This window comes from Leopardus geoffroyi, chromosome C1, assembly GCF_018350155.1.
Source record: "Leopardus geoffroyi isolate Oge1 chromosome C1, O.geoffroyi_Oge1_pat1.0, whole genome shotgun sequence".
Classification (NCBI taxonomy): domain Eukaryota; kingdom Metazoa; phylum Chordata; class Mammalia; order Carnivora; family Felidae; genus Leopardus; species Leopardus geoffroyi.
In genome coordinates, this window is record NC_059328.1 from 34,332,516 (window position 1) to 34,358,366 (window position 25,851).

The following is a 25,851-nucleotide window of genomic DNA, read 5'->3' on the forward strand; positions in this document are numbered from 1 at the left end:
ACCAGTCTGGAGGAGCAAACGTGTCACTACCATCTGGGGTCATGGAAAAGGCCTTGTTGGCCGACTGGCTTCTCCTTTTCCATAGAGATGTTACACTGGGCATGAGAGGTGGTCAGGTGCGTTAGGAGCTCAGGAAGGGGGAAGATAGTCGTTGTGAGGAAGAAACTCCGGAGGGGTGGTGGGTGAGGTAGTGCTGAGCCCAGAGGGCTCAGGGAAGCAGGAGTTTTGTTATGGAGCCAGGATGGTGATTTGGGGACTGTTATTAACATTGCACATCCTTAAATTGGCACCCATAGACTGCTGATGCTTTGAGAAAATGGGGTACTATGTAGTATTATTTTCACTAATCATTCTGTAGTTTTTTAATTTTTTAAAGTTTATTTTGAGAGAGAGTGAGTGAGCAGGGGAGGGCCAGAGAGAGAGAGAAAGAGAGAGAGAGAAGGAGACAATCCCAAGCAGGCTCCACACTGTCAGCACAGAGCCTGACATGGGGCTTGAACTCATGAACCGTGAGATTATGACCTGAGCCGAAACCAAGAGTTAGATGCTTAACCAACTGAGCCCCCATGTGTCCTCGCTAATCATTCTTTAAATGTCTATTGAGCATCTATTACATGTCAGTCCCAACTTTAGGTGCTGGAAATATAAGTGAACAAGACAAAACAGTGCCTGTCCTCTTGCTGCATGTAGTTGAAAGACATACAGAAATGCATAAGTAGAGTATCTCAGATGGGAGAAGGGTGGTGGATAGAAATGTAGCAGGATAAGGGGAATGGAAGAGGTATAATAAGGAACAGCATCAGTAGGTTGACATTTGGTTGTGAGGGGCCAGTGTGCAGAGGGCTGGGGAATAGCATTTCAGGTAGAGGGAACAGCAGGGCAATGGCTCTGAGGAGGGAACGTGTTTGGCACACATGCTCCGGGAACAGCAAGGAGGCCAGCATGGCTGGAGTGCAGTGCTTGGGGAACTTGGCGGGGAATGGTTGGATACAGTGCTAACCAGATGCTCTGTGATGTCATTTGCATCAAGGGCAAATTCAGAATGACGGGGTGATGTGAGGGTTGGCATGGCCCTTGTAATGGGAGCCCCTTGTCACATGCATCTGCGGATGTCCAGGGAACTAGTGCTGAGATCTGCGTAGAGCATTGTCTGGGGCCCTGGGCTCAGATCTCCTGTTGAGTGTCTCCCTGGATGTCTGTCTAAGCTGTGTGCATTAGTAGATGCTATTTGGTCAGTTCCCGGCAACAGTAGGGAAGTTAACACAAGAGTATTTTTTGGGAGACAGTATGGGGTAAGGACCAGTTGTGGAATGGGAACTAGGGAGGTGCTACATTTATGGAGGAAAATAGAACACTGGTTTCTGGTAGTGTCCCTGCTGAGGTGTGGATATATGGAAAAGACCTGGTTCAGCTCCCATCCCCTTCTTCTTATTTTTCCAGTCCCATTCTTTCTCCCTGGTAAAGGGCAACCAGTTGATCTTGGTCCCCATTTTCCAGTCCTGGCAACTCCATGTGGGAGTAACCCAAGCCTCTGTTTTTTCCAGCGTGCCAAGGGGGCCTTGCAGAGCATCACCGCAGGCCAGAAGGTCATTAGCAAGCACAAGAACGGGCGCTTTTACCAGTGTGAGGTGGTCAGGCTCACCACTGAGACCTTCTATGAAGTCAACTTTGACGATGGCTCCTTCAGTGACAATCTCTATCCTGAGGACATAGTGGTAATGTCTGCAAGGAGCTTCCTGGGCAGGTGGGATGGGGGTGTTTGTAGGTCTGGCTGTGGGCCAGCCCGCCATTTCTAGCCAGGTCTTCAGGCCCATTAGTTCCCTGAACAGAAAGAACCATTTGTGCTGGTCTTTCCTTGCAAAGAAAATTGTGTGCGCTAGGCTGCCCTGCTACCTCTCTAGAAGCTTCTTGGAATCTGTGTTTTCTGCAACACCGTGAAACATGCTTATATTTCAGCCTAAACTACACTTGAAGGAGTTCTTATGCAGTGGAAGAGCCCGGCATTGGAAACCAACCAGTGTGCCAATACTAGCTCCATTGCCTAGTAGCTGTGTGATATTGGAAGAATTAATCCAACTCTCTTTCCCATCATGCCCCCTTAGTAGATGTGTGGTCCTTTACAGTTGAAGGGGCTAAGCAGAAACTGCTTGGAGACCTCCCTGGCCTGCTTATGTTATTGACACCTGACACACTGGAGGCTCTGCCTGGACCCACTTCTAGGTTTCCTGGCTCAGTATTCAGGACTTAGTTCGAATTTCCCTTACCCGCACAGCCTTTTCACTTGTGAGATTAAGCACCACGGCAGTGGGATGAAGCCACTTCTTCCTTTGACAAACCAGGTATTTCCCACTTTTATACTTCATTAGCAGCTTAGTTGCTAGAAGCACATTCATTACTTACAAGGTAGACTTAAGTCATAGTAAAGATCATATTAACAGTATTTGTGGCAGTGGAATAGCTATAATTTACTAGGCTTTTCTAGTACACAAGGCCCTGTGCTAAGTGCTTCAGGTCAGGTGTGTCTGTCACTTCTCATACCAGTTCTGAGAAGCAAGTGGTTTTATCTCTGACTTACAGATCAATGACCTCAGCACTCTTAAGTTACTGAGGACCCCAGAGAGCTTTTTTGTGGGTTATGTCTATCAATGTTGACTCTGTTAGAAATTAAGATAGAGATTAATTGATTTGAAATAGTCTGGGTTTTTAAAAATGAAAAACAACTATTTTAAAACAAAATCTTGGTGGGAAGAATGCCATTTTCCTGCAAATCTCTATGTCATGTGTTCATTCAGTCCGTTGTGATATATTGTTTTGGTTAAAGTCTATGAAGAAAATTCAACCTCACACAGTTGTGTGCTAATTGGAAAGGGGAGGAGTCTTTTAATAGCCTTTCATACCGTTGTGATTATTTAATACTACACCAAAACTCAACGAGTAGTAGTTTCTTAAAAGTTAGTTGCAGGGTGGAATCTGAAAGCAGGTCAATGAGCTTTGTACACTCTGTTACATTAAAATCCACTGGTCTGTCTTGCACTGAGACTAGATCTTCACCTCTGCCAAATTTTGCAACCTCATACATTGGTTATTTAGAAAATACTCGTACGTTGGGCTACACAGATCTTCCAAATGTTAAATTTTATTATACAGTATCAAAAAACACATTTATTAGTGTCACCATTCTTAGAAATTATCTTTAAATTTGGCAAAGCTTCAAGCTGATTTTGGTGATTACTACATTTCTGAAGTTCTAATTTTTCCAAAAGCTTAAGTTTTATCCTTGGCAGTACTGTCTGATATTTTCCGTAAAGTGACAGGCTTGTTCGTTCATTTCCAAGATGTCTGCCAGTACCCATGTCTGAGTAACTATATTTGTTTATGTCAGGCATTTTTTCAAATAAAGCTGGTGCTCCATGAACAAAGCAGCTACACAACAATTAAGTTACACAGTGCTTTTCCTCAAGATAACCATCCTACCTCAGCATGCAGCAAAGCGCCCTTTTGAGTACTCACACGTGTTCTCAAGGACTGGGGTTTGACAGAATTAATACATTTTTCTGCTTTGTTGAGAGATATTTTCATGTGAGACTGGGCATTTTTCTTTTTTCTTTTTACCCTAAATTATGAGCACACAGTGATACAGGATGTAGTAACAACTAATAATGCTTGGAACCCCTGCCCTGTGTTAGGATACGAGCAGTTTTGCCTGTAACAGATTTTATACCATCACTGCCAAGGTCAGCACAGTGAATGAGGCTAATGTTTTCATAGTATTCTGAAATTCTTTTTCTAGTATTTCTTCGGGGTAGAGCTCTGTCCCCTGTTCTTTAGAGGGACAGTTGAAGGAACACAAGGAGGATTCTTGATCTTGGCACTGTGTTTATGAAGTTCACTCGAAGTTTATTCTGGCTCTTCTTTTCTGTCCCCTGAAAGCAGCAAGGGCAGAGATCTGGGGCCAGCTTATGACTTAGCAGGCAGGTAGGTCTTTAACCATTGTGTCTTCTAGCTCAGAGAGAGCCTGCCTTGCTTGGGTGTCTGGGCAGGAATCTGCCCTGGTTCATTCTTCCCTGAGTAGGTGGTGGTCACCCCTGTGCTCAGAGGGCCTTCCTCTCATCCTTCTCCCTTACTGTTCCCTCAGAGCCAGGACTGCCTCCAGTTGGGTCCTCCTGCTGAGGGAGAAGTGGTCCAAGTCAGATGGACAGATGGCCAAGTCTACGGAGCCAAATTTGTGGCATCCCATCCTATCCAGATGTACCAGGTAGCCAAACGTTTTTGTTGGGCTCTGGGGGAGTTCTTGATTAATTCAGTGCTTCCTCCTAGAGGCAAGCCTTTGCTCTTGGAAGAGCTCAGGGGTCAGTAACAACCTTTTCAGAGCTAGGGGCTGCCCTGTGTTCAGTCTGCCGGGGGTGGCTTCGAATTTGGCAGTCCTTACTTCAGTGTTCTGGATCCTGCCCGTGACAGCAGAAAGTTGCCATTGTGCTTTGGGGACCAGGGAGAGAGTCAGGGATGTCTTAGCCAAAGGCCTCTGTTTGCTTGGTAGGTGGAGTTCGAGGACGGCTCACAGCTTGTGGTTAAGAGAGATGACGTGTACACGCTGGATGAAGAGCTTCCCAAGAGAGTCAAGTCTAGACTGGTGAGTGTGTTTTCTGTGTGCCCTTGTTCCAGGTCTGAGAGGGAGGGAATGAGGCAAGGGTGTGTCATTTTGTTTTTCCCTTCTGGGTGGTTGGCCACAAAGTGCTCATCTGGCTTGCTTATTCTTCTATAGTCAGTAGCCTCAGACATGCGCTTCAATGAGATTTTCACGGAGAAAGAGGTTAAACAGGAAAAGAAACGGCAACGAGTGATCAACTCAAGATACCGGGAAGATTACATCGAGCCTGCACTATACCGAGCCATCATGGAGTAGGTGCTTCCAGGGGCCGAGAGGTGCCCAGCCATCAAGGCGAGAGCACTCTGGGGTTCCACAGCACAGCAGACACTTGGAACTCTGAAGTCTCTGAAAGTGAAGTTGTAAAATGAAAAGGAATGGAATAACCGACCCCATCGTCTTCTCACGCCCCTACCCGCCACCCCCCCCCCCCCCCCCCCCCCCCCCCCCCCCCCCCCCCCCCCCCCCCCATTCCGCTGTAGTGAAAGGACAAGCCTTTCTTGGACATGTGGCAGCAGCCGCCTATCACCCAGCTGAAGGGCTGAGCACTGAAATGCTGTGGCTGCACTGGCCCCAGTCTCCAGTGGGGTTGACTGTGCTGGCCGGGCTGGTTGCCCTGTTCCTGGCCTAGGACTTAGCTTCCTAACAATCACCTGCACCAACTAGGCAGAGGTGCTGGTGCTTACTCCTTCTCCCCTTTTGTATTTATGTGTGCGCGCGTATATGTGTGTGTGTGTGTGTATGCGCGTGCGCGCGCGTGTGTGTACGTGTGCGCACATGTATGTTTGGTTTGGACCAGCTTCTGCCAGCCCCTGGCCTTTACTTTCTTCCTTGCCTATCCAGGGCAAACAAAATGTGAAATTCTGCCCTCAGCTGAGTGGAGTAAAGGCTCCTGGGGGTTGGCTGGAGATGAGTGTGGCATCTATCTGTCCCTGGAACAGCCTCAAAGAAGTGCTGGCAAAGCTGCAGTATTGAGATGTTAAGGAGTTAATGCCACCTCTTTGTCCTGTCTTGAAGGAGCAGATACGGGCAGTGTGGGTTTGTGTCCATATCATTCTAGGCACAGAGCCCCTGTGGCACAGTATTAGAGGGTGTGGGTGGGGAACACCCTGAAGGGGGGATCTTAATGATGGAAGCAGGCAGAGCCTGGTGGGTGATTTTGTCAACAGAAAATTTGCAATCATGCAGGGGCTGGGAGGGTTAAGATGAACTGGGGCCACTGGAGACCAGGGGCAGGTTTAGGTATGCCCCTGGTCTGGGGGTGGGAGGGAGCTGATTTGGGGGTGGGGGAGGGACTGGAGGGCAACACTGAAGGGGTTAAACAGGTTTTGCTCCTCATGAATTTGTTTGCCTGGGATTGGAGGGCTTCACACCTATACCCTGTGTATACAAGAATCAGATTTATAATACTTCCCTGTTTTTTGTTACGTATGAACGCTATAAACCAAATTATTTTGAAAACTGGTGCATCACCTTGTCCTTAGCAATAAAATGTGTTGAGCAGAGGATTGGCTGTGTCTGCCCCAAGGAGCCTGAGTGGCCCAGGGTCAGGCTGGGGGTGTATCTAGTTATAGGCTCTGAAGAAGGGCTGGACACTTTAAGAAAACTTGGGCGGGATCTAGGAAGCTGTCCTAAAGCGATGGGCTCCGGTCCTGTGGCTCTGAGTTAGGACAAGCAAGGTGGGACATGGGGGGCAGAGGCACCTGTGGCTATGAGCACTTTGTTTTGCTTCCTTTGCCTTAGGTATGGGAAAGAGATGGGCATAGAGGACCAGACCACTTCCACAAACTGGGTTTGAGCTTTCACTCCTGCAGCGCTTGATTATTACATTCATGGAGCTAGTCTAAGTTCATGCAAGCATCCGTGTTCTGTACAAATTGTGGAGCCAGCTTGAAAGGAAGGAGTGTATTTTAGGTGCTTTAAGAGCAAGAGACTCGGCTCCTAGTGGGATCCAGTTGGGTCTTGAAGCTGCTCTGAGCTGTCTGTAGTTGCTGAGAAGCTTCCCTGGAGAAAGATCGGTCCCTTTGCCTGGTGGGTTTCTGGGGTCCAGGTGGATGAGGATAGAGCAGTGGCAGGGCAGGGAGGTGCCAGTGACTAGGTGCAGGGTGTGGGCACAGTAGAGCTGCTCCAGCTGGCCCTTGGATGGCCTGGCCCTTTCCAGGTGCCGGAGAGGCTTGGGTCAGCTCAGTAGCTCTCAATGCTTCTTTGTGTCCTGGGGCTTAGGAGGTGGATGCTACCTCGTGTCTGATTGTGGGGGAAGGCAGGAACAGGAGGTTTCAAAGACACTTTTCTATGCCAACTCCTTCCTGGGCCCAAGAAAAGGAAGTTGACTTTTTTTTGTCCAGCATCCAAGAATTCATTTGAGAGACCAGGCGGAGCCAGGCCTTAATGAGTTGTTTGATCCCTCAGAGCACACATCTTTGAAGGGAAGGAACACTTCCCTAGACTTGGCAGGGTCCCAGGCCTTGCTACCTCTCACTGACCCCACCATCCCCATCCCTGCTGAATGACCTGCAGGGCTGAGGTGCCTGGTCTAACCCCAGAAGAATTCTTAGCAGCTGTTTTTCTAGAAATTTTGCACTTTGAATTTTAGTTTAAGTAATAACTCTGGGGAAACCCGAAGTTTAAAGAGTTGCTCAAGTCCCACAGAGCAGGCCGTTGTATTTTTCAGATTTTAAGTGATCTCTACACCCCATGGGGGTTAGGGGTGCTCGAACTCATGACCCCGAGATCAAGAGCTGCATGCTCTTATGACTGAGCCAGCCAGGGACTCCAGGCTCCTTGGTTTTCTTCCTCACTGCCTGCCAGTGCAGTCAGGCCCAGGACTTAGAGGGCACACTCCAGGGAAGCGTTTTAGGCAGGTTCTAACCAGAACCCTTTTTGTCAGGACAAACTGCTCTCTTTTCCTAAGGTAGGATCCCTGGGTTGGCAGCCAAGGATCGCAGCCCGACAGTATCTTCTCCCTTCCGTCAATCCCACTGGAGGTCCTACGTTTCAAATTGTGCCCCAGATGGATGCCGGTGCTCTGCTGCGGGAAGGAGGGGTAGGGGGTGGAAGAGAGCTGGGACCTCGGGAGCTGCAAAGGGTAGACGGGGCGAGTGGTCCGGTGCCCGAACTAAAACCCTTCCTGCCAGACTCTGAAATGGGCAATAGCGAATAGCAGCCAGCGAATCCTGCCCCCACCCAACCCACCCTTTACCCCACGGGATCCGTAGAGGTCTCCCAAGCCTTGGGCCTCCGAGAGCCCAGTGGAGGCGCTCAGCTGCGCCCTCGGCGTGGAATGACGGTGACTGCCCAGCACTCTGCGCCCGGGAGGCCCCCGGCCCACCGTGCCGCACGGCGAGAAAGGCTCCCGAGGGGCTGGGTCATCCCCGCGGGCTTCAGGTGTCCGCACGAACGGGCGCCCTCCGGGCGTGATGCTGGGGGGAGAAGGATGTCTCCAGGCGGCGGACGTGCTCCGAGGAGCCAAGGCGAGGTGTTCGCGTCGACCAGCAGGCCGGGCCCGCTGGGCTTCTCACCACCCGCAGCCCGGGTCCCCGCCGCGGGCGGGGTGGGCGGGTCGGGAAAGTGGGGGTGCCCGTGCCTATTGGGCCTCCGCGAGCTTGCGCTCGCCCGCTGCCCGCAGCGCAGCTCTGCATTGGTCAGCCCGGCGCCCCGCCCGGCTCCCGCGCCCCGATTGGCCGCGGATGTGCCCGACCCCCGGCGAGGGCGCTGAGGCGGAGAGCGGGATTGGTGGTCCCGCCGTCCCCGGGTCGCGGCCGCGCGCTCCGCCTGCCGCTGCGTCCCCACTATGGCGGCGCCCAGGCAGCCCACCGCGTCGTGGGCGCCCGCCGGGGTCCCCCGCGGCTGCCGCCGCCGCCTGCGCCCTCGCCTCCGCCTTCCCGCCCGCGCCGGGCCGGGCGCCACCTCCCCCCTGCCTCCCTCTCCGCTGCGGTAAGAGCCAGTCGCGCGCGCGTCGGGGCGCGGCAGCCACCGCGGCTAACGGTGTCCGCGCCACCCCTCCCCTCCCCTCCCCTCCTCTCCCTTCCCCCGCCGCCCCGGGTCCCGGCGGGGCGCGCGGAGCCCGCCCGCCTGCTCGCGCTGGGGAAGAAGGGACGGTCGGGACACACGGCCTAGCTGTCCTCGAGTACCGAAGTCCGGTTCGGACTGGGGACTCCGGCCCGGAGCCCGGCCCCTGGGCGACCTCGGCCGGGAAGGGGCCGCCAGGCCTCCGGGGAGGACGGCTGGACCCGGGCCGAGCGGTGTGAGGTCACCTGCGTGCGGGACCCCGCCGCGCTGCGCACCTTGGTGCAGAGGAAGGACGGGCAGGCGGGCCTCGGCTGTGGGAAGGGGAAGGAAAAGTGCAGGGAGAGCTTGAGCGGGAATCTGCAGCGTACTGGTAGCGGCTGTCCTTGCTTACCGCTTTCCTAGCAGCCAGACATCCTGGAAACCCGGTCAGTTTGATCGGCATAGTACGCCTCCTCTCCTGCTTCCTTTCCCTCTCACACTTTTCTTTCCCCCATTGTTAACTCGCCGGTCTTGCTTGCAAGAGGAAATAATCTTCGTGATGACAGCAGGTTTGGTTAGGATGGTGTCCTACGAATATTTTGGATTCCTTTTTACAACTGCTCATTTTTAGGATTCCGCAATAAGCTTGATTTCTGTTTGTGTTTCCCTCACATGCCAGGGAGGAGTGAAACGTGTTGAGCTATAAAGCATAGTCGTTAATTGAGAGAGAGAGAGAGAGAGAGAGAGAGAGAGACCAATGGAGACAGCTGTTATTTTGTAAAATCTAGGAACTTTTTTTTGTGGATCTAGTTTGCGCTGTCTATACTATATAGCTGGTTGAACGTGAGGGTACAACAAAACACTTATTAGGTTCCCAAAAGTGAAATAGCCCGCATGGGAAATTAGGTTATTTCTGAGTCAGAATCACCTTGGAGTGATGATCATTGAACTGTTTGGTATGCCTTCAAGTCAAAAGGATTAAAAGGAAGCTGGCAGAAAAGTTTATGACCAAATGGTGTTTTCAGATCTCTTAAGGCAATAAACAGCTCCTAAGATTTAAGGATGCTTAACTCAAGGACATTTTGAAGTATTAGGTGCTGAAGCTGCCTATTTTGCATGTCTATATAATCGTGATTTACTGAAAATAAGTTATTAAAGAGGAAATAAGATGTGCATGTTCTTAATTGGCTTTGGGTTATCACTAGAGTGTCTAATGAATGCATATTGTGCACAAGGTCATTGGACTGTGGGGAACTCAAGACCTGTAATGAAAGAGTCTTGTTCTGACCAGGCCCATGAGATAGTTGTGGGAATAAAGGACACATGGGAAACTGATAACTCATGATGTTGCCTCTGGAATTCCTAGACAGTAGGTATGGAAATCGGGAAAAGGAGAAAGCCATGTGTTTGAGGAAGGTTTTACAGGGAAGGTGAGGCTTGACTTGAGCCATGAATGGGTAAGCCTGGGAGGGGGGTAGGGGATGAAGAGGAAGAAGTGAAGAAAGGAGAAAGTGAGGACGGTCTGGGGTGGGGGTGGGGGGGGGGCAGGGGAGAACCCAAAGTGCTCAAGGGTAATTCCAGGGCATTCCTATTAGGGAAAAGTAGGAGATAAATTTGTACAAAAAAGGGAGGTGTAGTGTCAGATTGAGAAGTAACTTTGTCCCAGGAGAGCAAAGGATTAAACTAGTAGTAGCATTTACTTCAGGTGAAGCTGGAGCTAGCATTTAGAAAAATCCATGGTAGCACTTTATTTGTTCTTGTCACTTTTGTGATTAATCTCCGCAGTGTGGATGGACAGTCCTCGTAGCTACCCAGGATCTGCCCCTCGAGGCTCCCTGTTGCCTTTCTAGACTCTCCTCCCCTCGTGTTCACTTGGGTGCCAGGCCTTGCTGACATACTGCCACGCTGTTTTTGCTTCTTTCCATTTCTACTGTCATCACACTTATTTGAGGTCATTGATACCATTCTCTTGAGTTGTTGCAGACGTCCCCCAACATTTTCTTTTCTTTCCTCCCATCTATGCTGTGTACTACCATCACCTCCAGACATCTCACTTCCCCAGTCAAGACTTTGAATGGTTCCCTCCTGTCCGTTGAATTAGGCACAGACCCGCCTGGCAAAGACACTCCGGGTGAACCAATTTCTTGTCATTCCCTTAGATTTTATTAAGTTTTCCAGGTCAGTAGAAGTATTTGCTCTTTGTGCTTTGCTGTTTGTGCTCCATATCTTTGCTTATGTTGCTTTTTCTATCTTAAATGACCCCCTTGAGTCTCTAATTGTTGGTTCTTACCCGTGTTTCAGGGCCATGTGATATGGAACTTCCTTTGTGAAACTTCTCTGTACTTTTGTTCCCATCTACATGGGACTTGTCTCTCCTTTAAACCATTGTAACGCTGGCGTCTGCCTTTTTGGCACAGTCGTCAACATAAGATTGCAACTTTTTCGAGACATAGACTATCTTCGTCATCTAGCATGGTATTTTGTACACAGTAGGTACTTGACAGGTGTGTTTTATATTGCACATAGCCTGGAACAGAGATGGATGCGAAGAAAGTAACTTATGTGAGAGAATTCCTTACTAAGAGATCTGACGTATTGATCTGATGTATTGATCTGGATAACTTGGATTAGACTGCATAACAAAAGCCCATTAAGACTTAAGTGGCTTAATAGAACAAAAGTTGATTTTTCGTTCATGCACAGGGAACTCTGCTCCTCACAGTCACTCAGGGACTCAGACTGATGGAAACTCCATCTGAACATAGTGTTTTCCATGATCACTTCGATTGAGTGAAAGATGGTGGTTAAGGGGCACTGATTTTGTTTTTTTAAGTTTGTTTATTTTGAGAGAGAGAGCAATCAGGGGAGGGGCAGAGAGAGAGGATCCCAAGCAGGTTCTGTGCTGTCAGGGCAGAGCATGAAATGGGGCTCGATCTCACGAACTGAGAGATCGTGACCTGAGCCAAAACCTAGTCAGATGCTTGGCTGACTGAGCCACCCAGGCACCCCAAGGGGCACTGATTTTTATTTTTATTTTTAAAGTTTACTTATTTATTTTGAGAGAAAGAGAGTGCAAGCAGGAGAAGGGCAGAGAGAGAGAGAGAGAGGGAGGGAGAATCCCAAGCAGGCTCTGTGCTGTCAGCGCAGGGCTCAAACCCACAAACTGTGAGATCATGAGCTGAGCTGAAATCAAGAGTCGGACGCTTAGCCAGCTGGGCCACCCAGGCACCCCAAGGGGCACTGATTTTTGAAGTCTCGGTCCCAAATGGCGTGTGTCACTTTCGGTCACATTTCATGGACTGAGGCAAGTCACGTGGCCACACCTGACTTTAAAGAAGAACGGGAAATCGCAGTTAGCATGTGCCTGGGAAGCAAAGAGTTGGACATAATTGGTGGACGGCACGAAGGACCGCTACATCATTTATGACTATCACAGCCCCTAGGAGATTGGAAGTAGCAAAATCAGCTGGCCCGGTAGAGACCAGCACATTGACAGTAGCAAGAAATGGTCGCTTTAACTTGGCAGGAGATGAAGGTGAATTGGGAAGCTGGAACTCCGGAACAGGCACTGTACCTGCCCACAGGCCAGGGCTGCTGGTACAGGGTATACCCTAACCACAGTGCAGTCATGCCTAAGGGCATCACGGTTTTACAGTGCCCTCAGTAATGAACACCTGAATGGTCCAAAAATAGTTAAGTTATATTCAAGTTATTTAGCCAGAAAGAGTGAAGTAACTCGAGGTACATTATTGCTTGCTGAACTAAGAAGGAATCTTAGTTTCACGTTGGTTTAATTGGGTTTACTTGAGGCCATCAAACTTGGGTATTTGGCGAGGGGATTTCCCTTTTGGTAAAGAAGAGAAGCAGAGAGCAGTTGGAGCTGTGGTTCAGAAGACAGGATCTGGGTTGAAATCTTGTCTTTGCCACTAATTGTCTGACACTGAGCAAGCATCTTATTCTTGAGCCCGAGATTCCCCATCAGTAAAATGCGCAGGGTGTTCTCAGTGCATAGGGTGAATAAAAAGGGTTCGTTTATGGCAAGTGCTTTGCGCAGTACCCCGTTCAGAGGACGCACCCCCGTTCAGGGACATCACCAGCAGCAGTAGCGGGATTTGAAAAACCTTTGAGAAAACCCAGGAATGTAGGTAGAGGTGTTCCCCCAGATTTTCCTACCTTTTTCCTTTCCTTGGATAGCATTCCTGCCACACCTTTCTTATTTTCACATGTGTCGTATTTTATATGATGAAGCTGTGTGCCTGTCTGTGTCCCCCATCCCACTCGACACCCTACTTGTGACCCAAGTATTTACTGAACAGGTGCTGCGTGCAAGGCTCTGTGCTGGGTCATGGCATTGTAAGTAAGAAAAGTATGTCCCTGGCCTGAAGGGGCCTGTAGTCTGGTAGGACCAGAAGCCAGTGAACTCAGCAGTGAAAATACATTTGAGGGGCCTGTGGGATCTCCTAAAAGGGGACCTGCTGTCATACTAGAATATAAATCATGGTTTTCCGGAGACGTTCACACCAGCCCAAGTCTTGAAGAATGACTAGTTATAAGAAGGGTGGATGTGGGTTTGAAAGGCTTTCAGGCAGGAAATGTGTGTAATGCCCTAGAAACACGAGAGTGTGGCTACATCCTGAGGACACTTGAGTGGCAGGAGGAAAGGGTATGTTTGTGGAGTGTGTGGAGGCTGCAGGAGGCGGCTTGCGAAGGCTGTGAGTTCAGGGGACAAAGCTTTTATCCTGCACATGATTAGTAGCCACGGAGGGGTTCCAGGGTAGGAAATCCGCTCTGCCTTTTAGGAAGGTCCCTGTGTGTGGAGGGCGCAGAGGAGTGATTATCCCGTTTTCCTGACAGGGGAAGTGCTGAGGTGTGCAGCCACAGTTCTGAGCCTGCTACACGAGGGTTGTAAAATATTTATGTGTGGGGAGAGAGGAGAAGGAGGCGAGTGCGGGGAGGGTACCAGTTGGACTACTGCCATGATGCAAAGGCTGTGTCCGTGCCCTTCCTGGGCGGGAAGAGCGCCCTGGACGCGGGCCAGCACACCAGGGTTTCAGTCATGGCTTCCGCAGTTTCTACAGTAGGACCCCAGGCCAGTTTCAGAACCCCTTGTGTCTTGGTTTCCAGATTTGTAAGATGGGGTAAAAAACAGCTACCTTGCAAGATTGCTGCCCTGGAGACTCGGGCAAAAAGATGTTAAAAGCCTGGTGCTATTAGATAACATAAGGGACCTTCTTCTAATAAAAATAATAATTTTAAGGGGCGCCTGGGCGGCTCAGTTGGTTAAGCTTCCGACTTCAACCTATGTCATGATCTCGCTGTTCCCGAGTTCGAACCCTACATCGGGCTCTGTGCTGACAGCTCGGAGCCTGGAGCCTGTTTCAGATTCTGTGTCTCCCTCTCTCTCTGCCCCTCTTTTACTCGTGTTCTCTCTCTTTCTCTCTCTCTCTCTTTCTCTCTCAAAATTAAATAAACATTTAAAAAATGATAATGATAATAATAGTTTTAAGACTTCTAAGGTTTAGCATATTACCTGGCTCATGGTAGGTGATGAAATCATTAGCCTTAAATCCCACCATCTAGAGATAACCACTGCCATCCCTGTGGTTTTATTTCTGCATTTTATTTTATTTTATTTTATTTTATTTATTTTTTTTTCAACGTTTATTTATTTTTTTTGGGACAGAGAGAGGCAGAGCATGAACGGGGGAGGGGCAGAGAAGAGGGAGACACAGAATCGGAAACAGGCTCCAGGCTCTGAGCCATCAGCCCAGAGCCGGACGCGGGGCTCGAACTCACGGACCGCGAGATCATGACCTGGCTGAAGTTGGACGCTTAACCGACTGCGCCACCCACGCGCCCCTATTTCTGCATTTTAAATGGTTGGTGATGCTGGTCTGTCTGGGAGTGTTAGGCATCAGGGGATTATTCTGAGATCAAGAAGGGAAGAATTGATACAGATATCATACCAACTTAAACATTCTTTAAAGGCCAGCACATTATATATGGCTCTTCAGCTGCTGCCAGCCCTCACCCAGAAGTCACACATGCACATGTGCACATACTCTTGCTACTGGTGTTACTATAATGTGCTCACTGCATGTGCAACAAAAAAGTGTGTATTTCTTCAGCCTGTTGTCATCATCGACGGCTTCCCCCCTGAAATTTTGCTCCTCCTCAGTCTTCTGAGCATGTTTTTATTTTTTATTAAAAGCTTTTTTTAACATTTATTTATTTATTTTTTTAATGTTTATTTGTTTTTGAGACAGAGAGAGACAGAGCGTGAACAGGGGAGGGGCAGAGAGAGAGGGAGACACAGAATCGGAAACAGGCTCCAGGCTCTGAGCTGTCAGCACAGAGCCTGACGCGGGGCTCGAACTCACGGACCGTGAGATCATGACCTGAGCCGAGGTCGGACACTCAACTGACTGAGCCACCCAGGCGCCCCCTGAACATGTTTTTATTTTTTTATTTTTATTTTTATTAAAAAAAAAAATTTTTTTTTTTTTAACGTTTATTTATTTTTGAGACAGAGAGAGACAGAGCATGAACGGGGGAGGGGCAGAGAGAGAGGGAGACACAGAATCGGAAACAGGCTCCAGGCTCTGAGCCATCAGCCCAGAGCCCGACGCGGGGCTCGAACTCACGGACCGCGAGATTGTGACCTGAGCTGAAGTTGGACGCTTAACCGACTGTGCCACCCAGGCGCCCCTGAACATGTTTTTAAAGATGATAATGGAACTTTAATTGGGTTTGTTCTCCATTAGGTTCCTCCCTGGTCATCCTGGCTGACAGGAGTTCCTCCCCTCTGAGCTCCTGTACCACTTAATTTATGTTATTCTGATTAAATGTCATCTACTGCCTTGTCTTATCATTATTTGTCTATATATCAGTACATTTTCCCATTCCTTGATGTCAGTTTTTCTTACACAGTAATAGAAAGATGGCATGTTTATGTATTTTTAACATGACTTAAAAACCCACTGAAGCCTTTTGTTTGAAATATGTTGAACAGGTTGGAAAATTCAATGACTGGGGTGCCTGGCTGACTCGGTTGGTAGAGTATGCAACTCTTGATCTTGGAGTTGTAAGCTGGAGCCCCACATTGGGTGTAGAGATTACTTAAAAGTAAAATGTTTAAAAAATAGAAAATTCTATTGCTAGATTAAAAAAAAAAAAGTTTATTTATTTTGAGAGAGAGCACACATGTGTGCATGTGGGAGAGGGGTAGAGAGACTGGGAGAGAGAGAATCCCAAGTAGGCTCCTTGCTGTCAGTGCAGAGCCGGATGCTGGGCTTGATCTCACGAACTGAGATCATGACCTGAGCCAAAGTCAAGAGTTGGACGCTTAACTGATTGAGCAACCCAGGCGCCCCAAGTTTTTTTCTTAATTAATTAATTAACTAATGTAATCTCTACATCCAGCGTAGGGCTCAAACTCATGACCCCGAGATCAAGAGTTGTATGCTCTTCTGACTGAGCCAGCCAGGTACCCCACTAAGTTTTTTTTTTTTTTTTTTTTTTTTTTTTTTTAATTGAAGTCTAGTTAACGCTTTATTACTAAATCTTTAAAACATATAAAAAATAAATTATACAGCAGTGATTCTTAGGGTTTTTAGTCTCAGGACCCCTTTATAAATTTAAAAATTATTGAAACCCCAAAGAACTTCTACTTCTGTGGGCTTTGTCTATTGATATTTAATGTACTAAACATTACTGAGAAAACTTTAAATCCTAAGAATACAACCATACATTCCATTAGCTGTGAGGACAGTGATGTGACAACAGCTGTTATGTAGCCTTTGGATAATGTGCTAGACCCTTGTGAGAAAATGAGAGTGAATAAGGCAAATGGTGTGTTCGAATTATTATGAAAGTAGTTTTAAACTCGTGGATCTGCTGAAAGGGCCTTGGGGACCCTCATGGGTACATGGACCACTTTGATGACTACTGACATATAAATGTGAGAGTTTTTATAAGTGACACTTTTATATCTTTTTGGCAACAAAGTAACATAAGGGTGGATATACTACCAAACATTGGTTTTCAAAATGCGTTCAACACAGTATATTTTTTTAAAAAAGTAACTAGTTTCTAGCTTTGGTTAAGTCCTTTACCTTGAAAGGACAATTGTGTGTATTTTTGGAATATCTGCAAAGTACCATACTGCTAACAGACATTTGTCATGCCAGTCATGGTCAGGAAACTTGGAAAGTATTTTTGTAAAAGAAAAATACACAACTGCTCTTTTAGTTCTAGAAATCTTAATATGCTGTCTGTCAGACAATACTTAGAGAACTTCTTTGAGATGTAAGAGTTTCGTGGTTACTCACCGTCTCATTATCAAATTTGGTTATGATCCTATTTCAGAGATTCGGTTCTTACGAGATTAGCGACATTAATGTCATTCTGTAATGCGTAAACTGCACTGCATCACAGAGCAGGTGAACAAATAATGATCCACTCTCCTCCATGCTGTGGGACTTTCATACTTCCTGAGGATTTTTTCTGAGCCTCGTGCCGCAAGACATTTGACATGGGGTTGTGTAAGTGTCGGTTGAAGTTAAATGTTAGAAATGTTTAGAAGTAAAAGTTTTGTTTCTTTCCATACTTTGGTGAATCATTTTGAGTATGCTTTGAGATGCACATCCTGTCTGAAGGCAAAGGGTCTGAGGTATTGCAGTAGCCTCTTCTTGCTCTTGGCTTAGTCTTTTCCAGGCTGTGCTCCATATCACTATCCCAGTGATCTTTCCAAAATACAGATCTGACTGTATCATTTCTCTGCTTAATCCCCGAAGTGGTTTTCCATTGCCAATGGGATAAATTTCAGACTCTTTAGCATGGCATCTAAGGCCTCTCCTACCCTTTTACTGCCTCACCTTCTTTGCTGAAGCTTTTCCTATATGTCATTAATTTCCATCATCTCACAATGTTTGTACTCTAACCGCATGCACCACCCTGCTCTCTCTCGAGGGCAGACATCACACTGTGTTCCTACTGTTGTACTCAGGTGCCTAATAATGGCTTCTGCCTGGACGTATGTTATAATATACGTTCTATACATTAAGCTAACATGTTGTCTGTAGATAAGTGTTATATGTTCTATATGACGTATATAGTATTTTATATACACCATTAAAACAGTGTTAAGCAAAACCCCCTTAAAACCGAACCTTAACAGCTCCTATTCCGAAAGCGTTGTTTTTTGTTTGTTTGGTTTTTGAGTAAAAACAAAGAACTGAAAGTTTTGTTTCCTTGGGTAACCCCTCCCCAACCCCCCTTTTCCTCAGCTACTTCTGAAGGGAGTATCCGACCAGGGACAAAACATTTTCTGTCTTCTGTTTTTATCATCTTGGTAGATATCTAATCTTCACTTAGTCACTGACCACCTGTGTTATAGGAGCCTGGGTCCAATCGGGGGAGAGAAACCACATGGGACTTTGAGCAGTCAAGCTTTAAGAATTATTATTGTTGTTATTATTATTTTAAATGTTTATTTACTTTGGATCACACTCACAGAATGTGAGCAAGGGAGGGGCAGAGAGAGAGAGAGAGAGGGAGACACAGAATCTGAAGCAGGCTCCAGGCCTTGAGCTGTCAGCACAGAGCCCATGTGGGGCTTGAACCCATGAACTGTGAGATCATGACCTGAGCCGAAGTCGGACGCTTAACCAACTGAGCCACCCAGGTGCCCCCAAACTTCAAGAATTGTTAACTATAACAGGGATTTGGAGTAACATGAAATCAACTAGTAAGTAAAAAAATAAGCACGTGGAAGGATGCTTAACATCATTTTTTTATTATTAAAACAATTTTTTAAAAATGTTTATTTACTTTTTGAGAGAGAGAGCACAAGTGGGGAAAGGGGCAGAGAGAGAGGGAGACACAGAATCCTAAGCAGGCTCCCTGCTCTGAGCTGTCCGCATGGAGCCTGGGCTCGAACTGACGGACTGCGATATCATGACCTGAGCCGAAGTTGGAAGCTTAACCGACTGAGCTGCCCAGGTGCCCCTCCTCAACATCATTAACTAATGGAATGCAAAGCAAAACCAGAATGAGACGCTTGCCCTCACCCCAGCTCTCTCTAATTATCCATTTTTGTATCTATACATCTGTTGTTCCATTTGCTTGGTTCACACCCACTAGGATGGCTGTAATCAAAAAGATAGATAAGAACTAGGGTTGGCACAGGTGTGGAGAAATCAGGACTCTCACAGCCGTGCTGATGGGAACATACAAAGGTACAGCTGGCATTTCCTCAAACAGTTAAACATAGAGTCACCATATGTAGCAGGTATATTTCACTCCTAGGTGTATACCCAAGTGCATTCATAAGTATATACCCAAGAGAAATTAAAACTTATGTCCATGTAGAAACTTGCACATCAGTGTTCCTAGCAGCATTATTCAGCCAAAAAGTGGAAACAACCCAACGTCTGTCAACTGATAAACGGATGAATAAAATGTGATGTGTTCGTATGATGGAATGTTATTTGGCAATAAAAAGAAATGAAATACTGATAACATGCTACAATATACATGAACCTTGAAAATGTTATGCTAAGTGAAAGGAGCCTGTCACAGAAGACCACATATTGTATTATTCCATATACAGTAAAACCTTGGTTTGCGAGTGTAATTTGTTCTGGAAACATGCTTGTAATCCACAGCATTTGTATATCAAAGCAAATTTCCCCATAAGAAATAATGGAGGGGCGCCTGGGTGGCTCAGTTGGTTAAATGTCCGACTTTAGCTCAGGTCATGATCTTGCGGTTTGTGGGTTCAAGCCCTGCATCAGGCTCTGTGCTGGCAGCTCAGAGCCTGGAGCCTGCTTCAGATTCTGTGTTTCCCTCTTTCTGCCTCTCTCGCTCTCAAAAATACATAAACATTTAAAAAATTAAAAAAAAAAAAGAAATAATGGAAACTCAGATGATTCGTTCCACAACCCAAAATATTGATATAAAAATGATTACAATACTATAATATAATACAAAGTAATAAATAAAATACAAAATGTGAAGAAAAGTAAATTAACCTGCACTTACCTTTGGAAACCTTTGTGGCTCGTGCGAGGGAGACGAGAGAGGAGGGTTATCGTGTCAGACGACTTTCACTATCACTAACGGAATCACTGCTATCTCTTGGCTCAATGTAATCTTTTTCCTTTTGTGCAACTTTAGCAAGGAACCTTTCTAATGACACTTGCTTTTGCCTCCTTCTGAGGATGTTGCAGAAATGTGACATTGCATTATCATTAAACAGATTCATCGTTTGTCCCGCTACAGCCTTATTTGGGGGCTACAGCCTTATTTGGGTAGTGCTTTTCTGCAGAATTTCGTTTTGCACTGTTTCCCACATTTTACACATCTCCCTAACTTCATTTAAAGTGAGGGATTCCTCCACCTTTTTCTCCTCCTTCTCTGCAGATGAGATGCAGACATAGACTTCTTAGAAAATCTTACAGTTTCGGCCACTCGCATACCTTGTTCGTACTTCTTGATGATTTCCTTCTTAATTTCCACCGTAATCATCTCCTTCTTACCACTGTTCTTTTTAACTTTTTTCTGCATGGGGACCATTGTATATGCTCACACGGATGTTGACTACAGTACAGTATTAGTAAACCCTTGTCATATACTGTATTTAATATAACTGGCAATAAGGCAGCAGAGGAAAGGGTCTATGTCTGCAAGCAGCCTGACCTAGAGTGAAGCAAAGCATTCCTAAGCTTACTCTTGTATGGAAAAGCAGAGGACTGTCTGTAGGTGCTTTGAAATGACAAAATTATCCTAGTGCCAGGTGTGGGCACCTTCCAGTGTTCTGAAAAATCACTGATTTCTGCCAAACACTGCAGCCTGAGACGGAGCATCTGAGCATGGGAGACGATCACCCACAATCCTGCAGCATGTGCAAGAGAGAAGAACCATTGACTCCATTGTGATATGTGACATTCGGTTACTGTGCTACGGGTGTTGCAAGACATCGCTCATTTATCAAGTTAAAATATATTAGAAATGTTTGCTCTTTTTGCGGAACACTCGCAGAACAAGTTGCTCACAATCCAAGGTTTTACTGTGTATGAAATGTCTATAGACATTTGCCTATTCTGTGGAACAGAAAGTAGATTAGGGCTCAGAGAACGGGATGTTGGGCAGGGGGCTAACAGCTAAGAGGTGCTGGGTATTGTTTTGGGGTGATGGAAGTCTTCTAAAATTGATTGTAGTAATGTTTGCCCAACTATGTAAAAATACTAAAAGCCATTGAAATGTATACTTTGGGTGAATTGTATGGTATGTGAATGATATCTCAATAAAGCTTTTCTTTTTTCTTTTCTTTTTTTAATGTTTAATTTTTTTTGAGAGAGAGAGAGAGAGAGAGAGACAGAGTGTGAGCAGGGGATGGACAGAGAGAGGGACTCATAGAATCCAAAGCAGGCTCCAGGCTCTGAGCTGTCAGCACAGAGCCCTACACGGGGCTCGAACTCACGAACTGTGAGATCATGACCCCAGCTGAAGTCAGACACCTAACCGACTGAGCCACCTAGGCGGCCCTTCTTCTGTTTTTTTTTTTTTTTTAATTTTTTATGTTTATTTATTTTTGAGTGAGAAAGAGACAGAGCACGAGTGGGGAGGGGCAGAGAGAGAGGGAGACACAGAATCTGAAGCAGGCTCCAGGCTCCAAGCTGTTGGCACAGAGCTTGACACAGGGCTTGATTTCATGAACCGTGAGATCATGACCCGAGCCAAAGTTGGACGCTTAACTGACTGAACCACCCAGGTGCCCCTCGATAAAGCTTTTCAAAAGAAGTAAAGAGGACTCTAAAGAATATAGATGTAGCAGATATAAGGAGCATCCCCCACCCCAGGGCTGAGAGAGAGTGCTCCATGAGGAGCCCCCAGTCTCCCCCATGCCTGCTGCAGGCTGAGTTACAGACTTTGTGGACATGACCATGACTCACTGGGTTGCAGATGAGTTCCTGTGATGCCGCATGGTGGAATTAGTGGGAAACCAGCCTTCTGGGGTGTTGGGGGAAGCTGTTTGCACAGAGGGGTCTCATGAGAGGCACTGGTACAACACCGCCCAGGAGGGGTGCTGAGGGCAGCTGTTGGCTGCTGCTACTCATTGCTGACGGCTGGGCATTGGAAAAGCCAGGTGCGCTGTAGGAGCCTACCCAGAGGAACACACTGGCACCCAGAAGCAAAACTATTTTCCTCCTGCAGTAGCTCTTCAGCAACTTCTAACAAAGCTCCATGTCATGCGAGCTGGCAAAGAAAAATACTTAAAAGGGCCCGGGCTCATTTTCACAGAGCAAGCAAAAAGGGTGAATGTGGAACTGAAAGGCAATGAATCTGTAACCCACGCAGAAGTCACTGGGACCTCAGCATACCTCTAGTTTTTTAATTCCCTTTGGAGGTCCCGAGGTAATCCTTGCCCTTAGGCTGTTGTGGTTTGGAGAAGCCAAAGAGGCTGTATCTTTGGGCCAACTTGCCCGTAGCCCAGCTCTCTCTAATCCATTTTTACATCTTGTTTCCTCTTCTGTTTGCCCAGTTCTCTTTTTCAGATACCATTTACACTTATGCTGGATCTCCTGTGACTACTACTGCTGCATGTTTTTGTTTTGTTGTTTGGGTTTTAGTAATCCTCTTACACTTTTTATTCTTTTTCATTTTATCTTGCTCATTTTTTTTATCCCCCATGGTTTGTTTTCTTTCTTTCTTTCTTTCTTTCTTTCTTTCTTTCTTTCTTTCTTTCTTTCTTTCTACAGATTTTATTTTTTTTTTAAGTAAGCTCTACATCCCACGTGGGGGTCCAGCCCACAACCCCAAGATCAAGAGCTGCATGCTGTATGGACTGAGCCGGCCAGGTGCCCCACCGTTGCTCTCATGACTCTTACTGTCTTTTCAGCAGTGACCACTTTGTTCTCTTCCACTGAGGTTTTAATTTCCATGTTGTTAGTTTTCTTTGTTTACTCTTCCTGAATGCTAATTTTATTTTATTTTTTTTTTAATGTTGTCTTACTGTTTTTTCCCTGAGCGCTGCCTGTAGTCTCTGCTCTTAGTTAACTCTTGCTTTATAGTGCCATTTGGGAGTGGGTAGGGCTGGGGTAATCTTTGTTAATGATCTTCATCTGTTCTGTGACAACATTTTTCCTGTCCTGTGGTCTTCATCTACTATGCTGCTCACCACCCCCTGGTTCCTCTCTAACATTGTTGCAGCATTTTTGTTTAGATCCTATACTGATTTCTTTTTACTATTTTTATTTTCTTTTAAGAGGTTATGGCTAGTTCCTCTTTTTTTTTTTTTCTTAAGTTTATTTATTTTGAGAGAGAGAGAGAGAGAAAGCAAGTGGGGTAGGGGCAGAGAGAGCAGGGGACAGAGGGTCCAAGGCCAGTTCCATGACGACAGCAGGGAACCCGATGTGGGGCTTGAACTCAAACCGTGAGATCATGACCTGAGCTGAAGTCAGATGCGTAACTGACTGAGCCACCCAGGCGCCCTTTTATTATTGTTTTGATATATTCTAGGGCGTCTTCAAGTGGAAAAAGTTATGTGACTAAAGCCAGGTCAGGATTTGAATTCTGGCTTTGTCACTCACTGGCTCTGTGATCTCAAGGTAATTTAACCTTTCTGTGTCTCCGTTTTTTCTCTATACAATGGGAACAGTAACCTCACAGGATTGGTGAGAAGATTCAGTGAGTTAAGTTGTTCAAAACTCTTAGAACTGTAGCCAGTTCACAGTGCGTGCTGTATGAATATTAACAATATTAACCTACCCTACACACTTACTTGCACTTAGAAAATGCACAGCTTTTTTGCATAGAAGGATTTAACATATTGCATATTAATTACTTAAATCTGCCTAGTCATGCATAACATCTGAATAGGAGGTGTGCATTCAGCAAAAATGTTTTCAAAAAATTGATGAGCTTTTCAGTAATTTTTTGGGAAGCTGGATAATAAATAGTACAGTATATAATAACTTCTAATTAGCTTGCCTTGAAAATATTCATAGGAGACATGCTCAGGAAATACTTTGGTTTTTGCTCTGCATGCTTTTGTCATACTTGAGTTTATATCCAATAGGGACTGATATTTGAAGGTCAGCAAAATTCTGACATTTTAGACGAAAAATTCTTGCTAGGTATAGTTCAGAAAATAACCATATTGTAGGATGTTTTAGAAATTATAGGAGTTTGATACAGTTTGTTTTAATGAGTTCATATTTTTAATATAATTTTATTTTCATGGCTAAATTAAAATAACCTAGCATTATATGCCTTTTGTGCCTTTTAAAAATGTTTTTGTTTATTTTGAGAGAAAGAGACAGAGTGTGAGCGGGGGAGGGGCAGAGAGAGAGGGAGACACAGGATCTGGAGTAGACTCCAGCCTCTGAGCTGTCAGCACAGAGCCTGATGCGGGGCTCGAACTCACAAACCATGAGATCATGACCTGAGCTGCAGTTGGACGCTCAACCAACTGAGCCACCCAGGTGCGCCCCTGTACCTTGTTTTGAGCACACTCTGACTAAATATTCAGTCAGTGAGCAGGTAGATTTTTGAGTCACTACCAAGGATACGATGGTAAACCAAACAGACACGTTCCCTGCCTGAATTAGCCAGAGTATGAATGTTAAATTATTGCTGTAAATGCTCATAAGAGGATAAGCAGCTGCTGTGGGAATTTAGAACAGAGAGACCTGAAGTGTGGAGACAGGTAAGGCTTTCTCTGTGGAATTAACCTTTAAGTCTGAGTGGGAATTGGTGAGATGAAGCGTAAGTGTCGGGACAGTGTCAGCCTGACCTTGGGAGAGAGCATGGGGAGTGGAAAACACTGAAAGACGGTCAGTGTTGCAGACTCATCGAGGTGAGGTGTAGGGGATGGCAGGAGACGTGGGAAGCGGTGGGCAGGGACCAGATGATGCAGAGCCTTACGTGGCTTGTGAAGGAATCTGGGACCTTACCCTAAGGACAGTGGGACATTTGCAAAGTCTAAGCTTGGGAGTGAGATAAATTCACATTGGCTGCTCTGTGGGGAATGAGTCGGCGAAGACCAAGAATGGGTAATGGAGGCTTACCAGGGGGCTGTAGTAGGAGTCCAAGCCAAAGATTATAGCGACTTGAAATAGGGTGGTGGTAGTGAAGGTGGAGGGGTGGATGGATGCAAGGATTTCACAGGTGAAACTCATAGGACTCAGTGATTGATTATATGTGGAGGTGGGAGTGGGAAGGAGGGTGGTGTCAAGGATGATTTCCAGGTTTCTGACAGAAGCACCTGTGAAGATGTCGCCTTTCACCTGAGATAGTGAACAGAGGAGGAGGAAACGTGGGGCATCTGTGAAACATCTAGATGATGCTGTAGAGCAGGACGTTGCGTGGATGTGGAACTCAGAAGCAGTTACCTAGAAGGTAAAGTTCGGGATGGTCAGCATAATGATGGCAAATTAAATCATAGATGTGGAACAAAATTGCCTTGAGGATATCTGCAGAATGAAAATGTTAAGACGGCCTCACGTAGTACCCCAAGCTCCTCTCCTCTTCCAAAATTGCTATGCCTATATATGATTTGCACACAAATCATAGCTTCAGGATATATTATGTTTTGGAATGTGTACAGCTTCTATTGTGTCTTGAGTTGGTGCACATAATTAGACATATATTGGTTTATTTCTTAAACAAATACTTCAGAAAAGTTTTCTTTTTTCTTTTAGAGAGAGAGCCGGCAGGCCGGGGAGAAGAGGGGCAAAGGGAGAGAGAGAATGAGAATCTTAAGCAGGCTCCACACTCAGCGTGGCTTGATCCCACGACTCTGGGATCGTGACCTGAGCTGAAATCAAGAGTCAGACACTCAGCCATCTGAGCCACCCAGGGGCCCCTAAACAAACACTTCTTGAGTGTTGCTCTGTACTAGGTGCTGTGCTGTTAGATGCAGGTGATTCACAGACCTAAGTTATAGATTCTGCTTTATATGCTGATTCTTTGCAGAGACAGAAAAATAGGCAAGATGTTTTATAAATGCTGTGATACAGGTAAGCATGGGATGTTATGGGAGCAGACATAGCCATAGTGTAGGGCATTAAGGAAAGCTTCCTGAGAGAGGTAAGACCCAAGTCTGCTCTGACTTAGAGACCTAAAAGATGAGCTGGCATTGGTAGGCAAAGAAGGCAGAGAAAGGACCTACCACCATGTTGTACTGCCTCTCCCAGTTTCAGAGGCTGCAGGAA

At 46.4% G+C, this 25,851-nt stretch overlaps 2 protein-coding genes and 1 long non-coding RNA gene across 7 annotated transcripts in view; 2 read left to right on the forward strand and 1 right to left on the reverse strand.

The window, feature by feature from the left end:
• Positions 1–5,071, forward strand: part of KDM4A (lysine demethylase 4A) — a 45,567-nt gene extending 40,496 nt beyond the window's left edge. For both annotated transcript variants that reach the window (XM_045477016.1, XM_045477015.1), the window contains exons 19-22: positions 1,545–1,715; positions 4,136–4,255; positions 4,538–4,630; positions 4,763–5,071. In XM_045477016.1, coding sequence (XP_045332972.1) covers positions 1,545–1,715; positions 4,136–4,255; positions 4,538–4,630; positions 4,763–4,903 — 525 coding nt within the window. In that variant the 3' untranslated portion in view covers positions 4,904–5,071. The remainder of the gene's footprint in view (positions 1–1,544; positions 1,716–4,135; positions 4,256–4,537; positions 4,631–4,762) is intronic.
• A 3,269-nt stretch (positions 5,072–8,340) lies between these two features.
• ST3GAL3 (ST3 beta-galactoside alpha-2,3-sialyltransferase 3) overlaps positions 8,341–25,851 on the forward strand; it is a 191,545-nt gene continuing 174,034 nt past the window's right edge. For 2 of the 4 annotated variants that reach the window (XM_045477020.1, XM_045477018.1), the window contains exon 1: positions 8,341–8,578. The gene's annotated coding sequence lies outside the window, so the exon portion shown is untranslated. The remainder of the gene's footprint in view (positions 8,579–25,851) is intronic. The other 2 variants (XM_045477021.1, XM_045477019.1) reach the window with 1 other exon arrangement.
• Positions 15,418–25,851, reverse strand: part of LOC123597751 — a 29,348-nt gene continuing 18,914 nt past the window's right edge. The window contains exons 3-4 of the long non-coding RNA XR_006712245.1: positions 18,845–18,851; positions 15,418–15,430 (exon numbers count right to left, since the gene is read on the reverse strand). This is a non-coding gene — a long non-coding RNA (uncharacterized LOC123597751). The remainder of the gene's footprint in view (positions 15,431–18,844; positions 18,852–25,851) is intronic.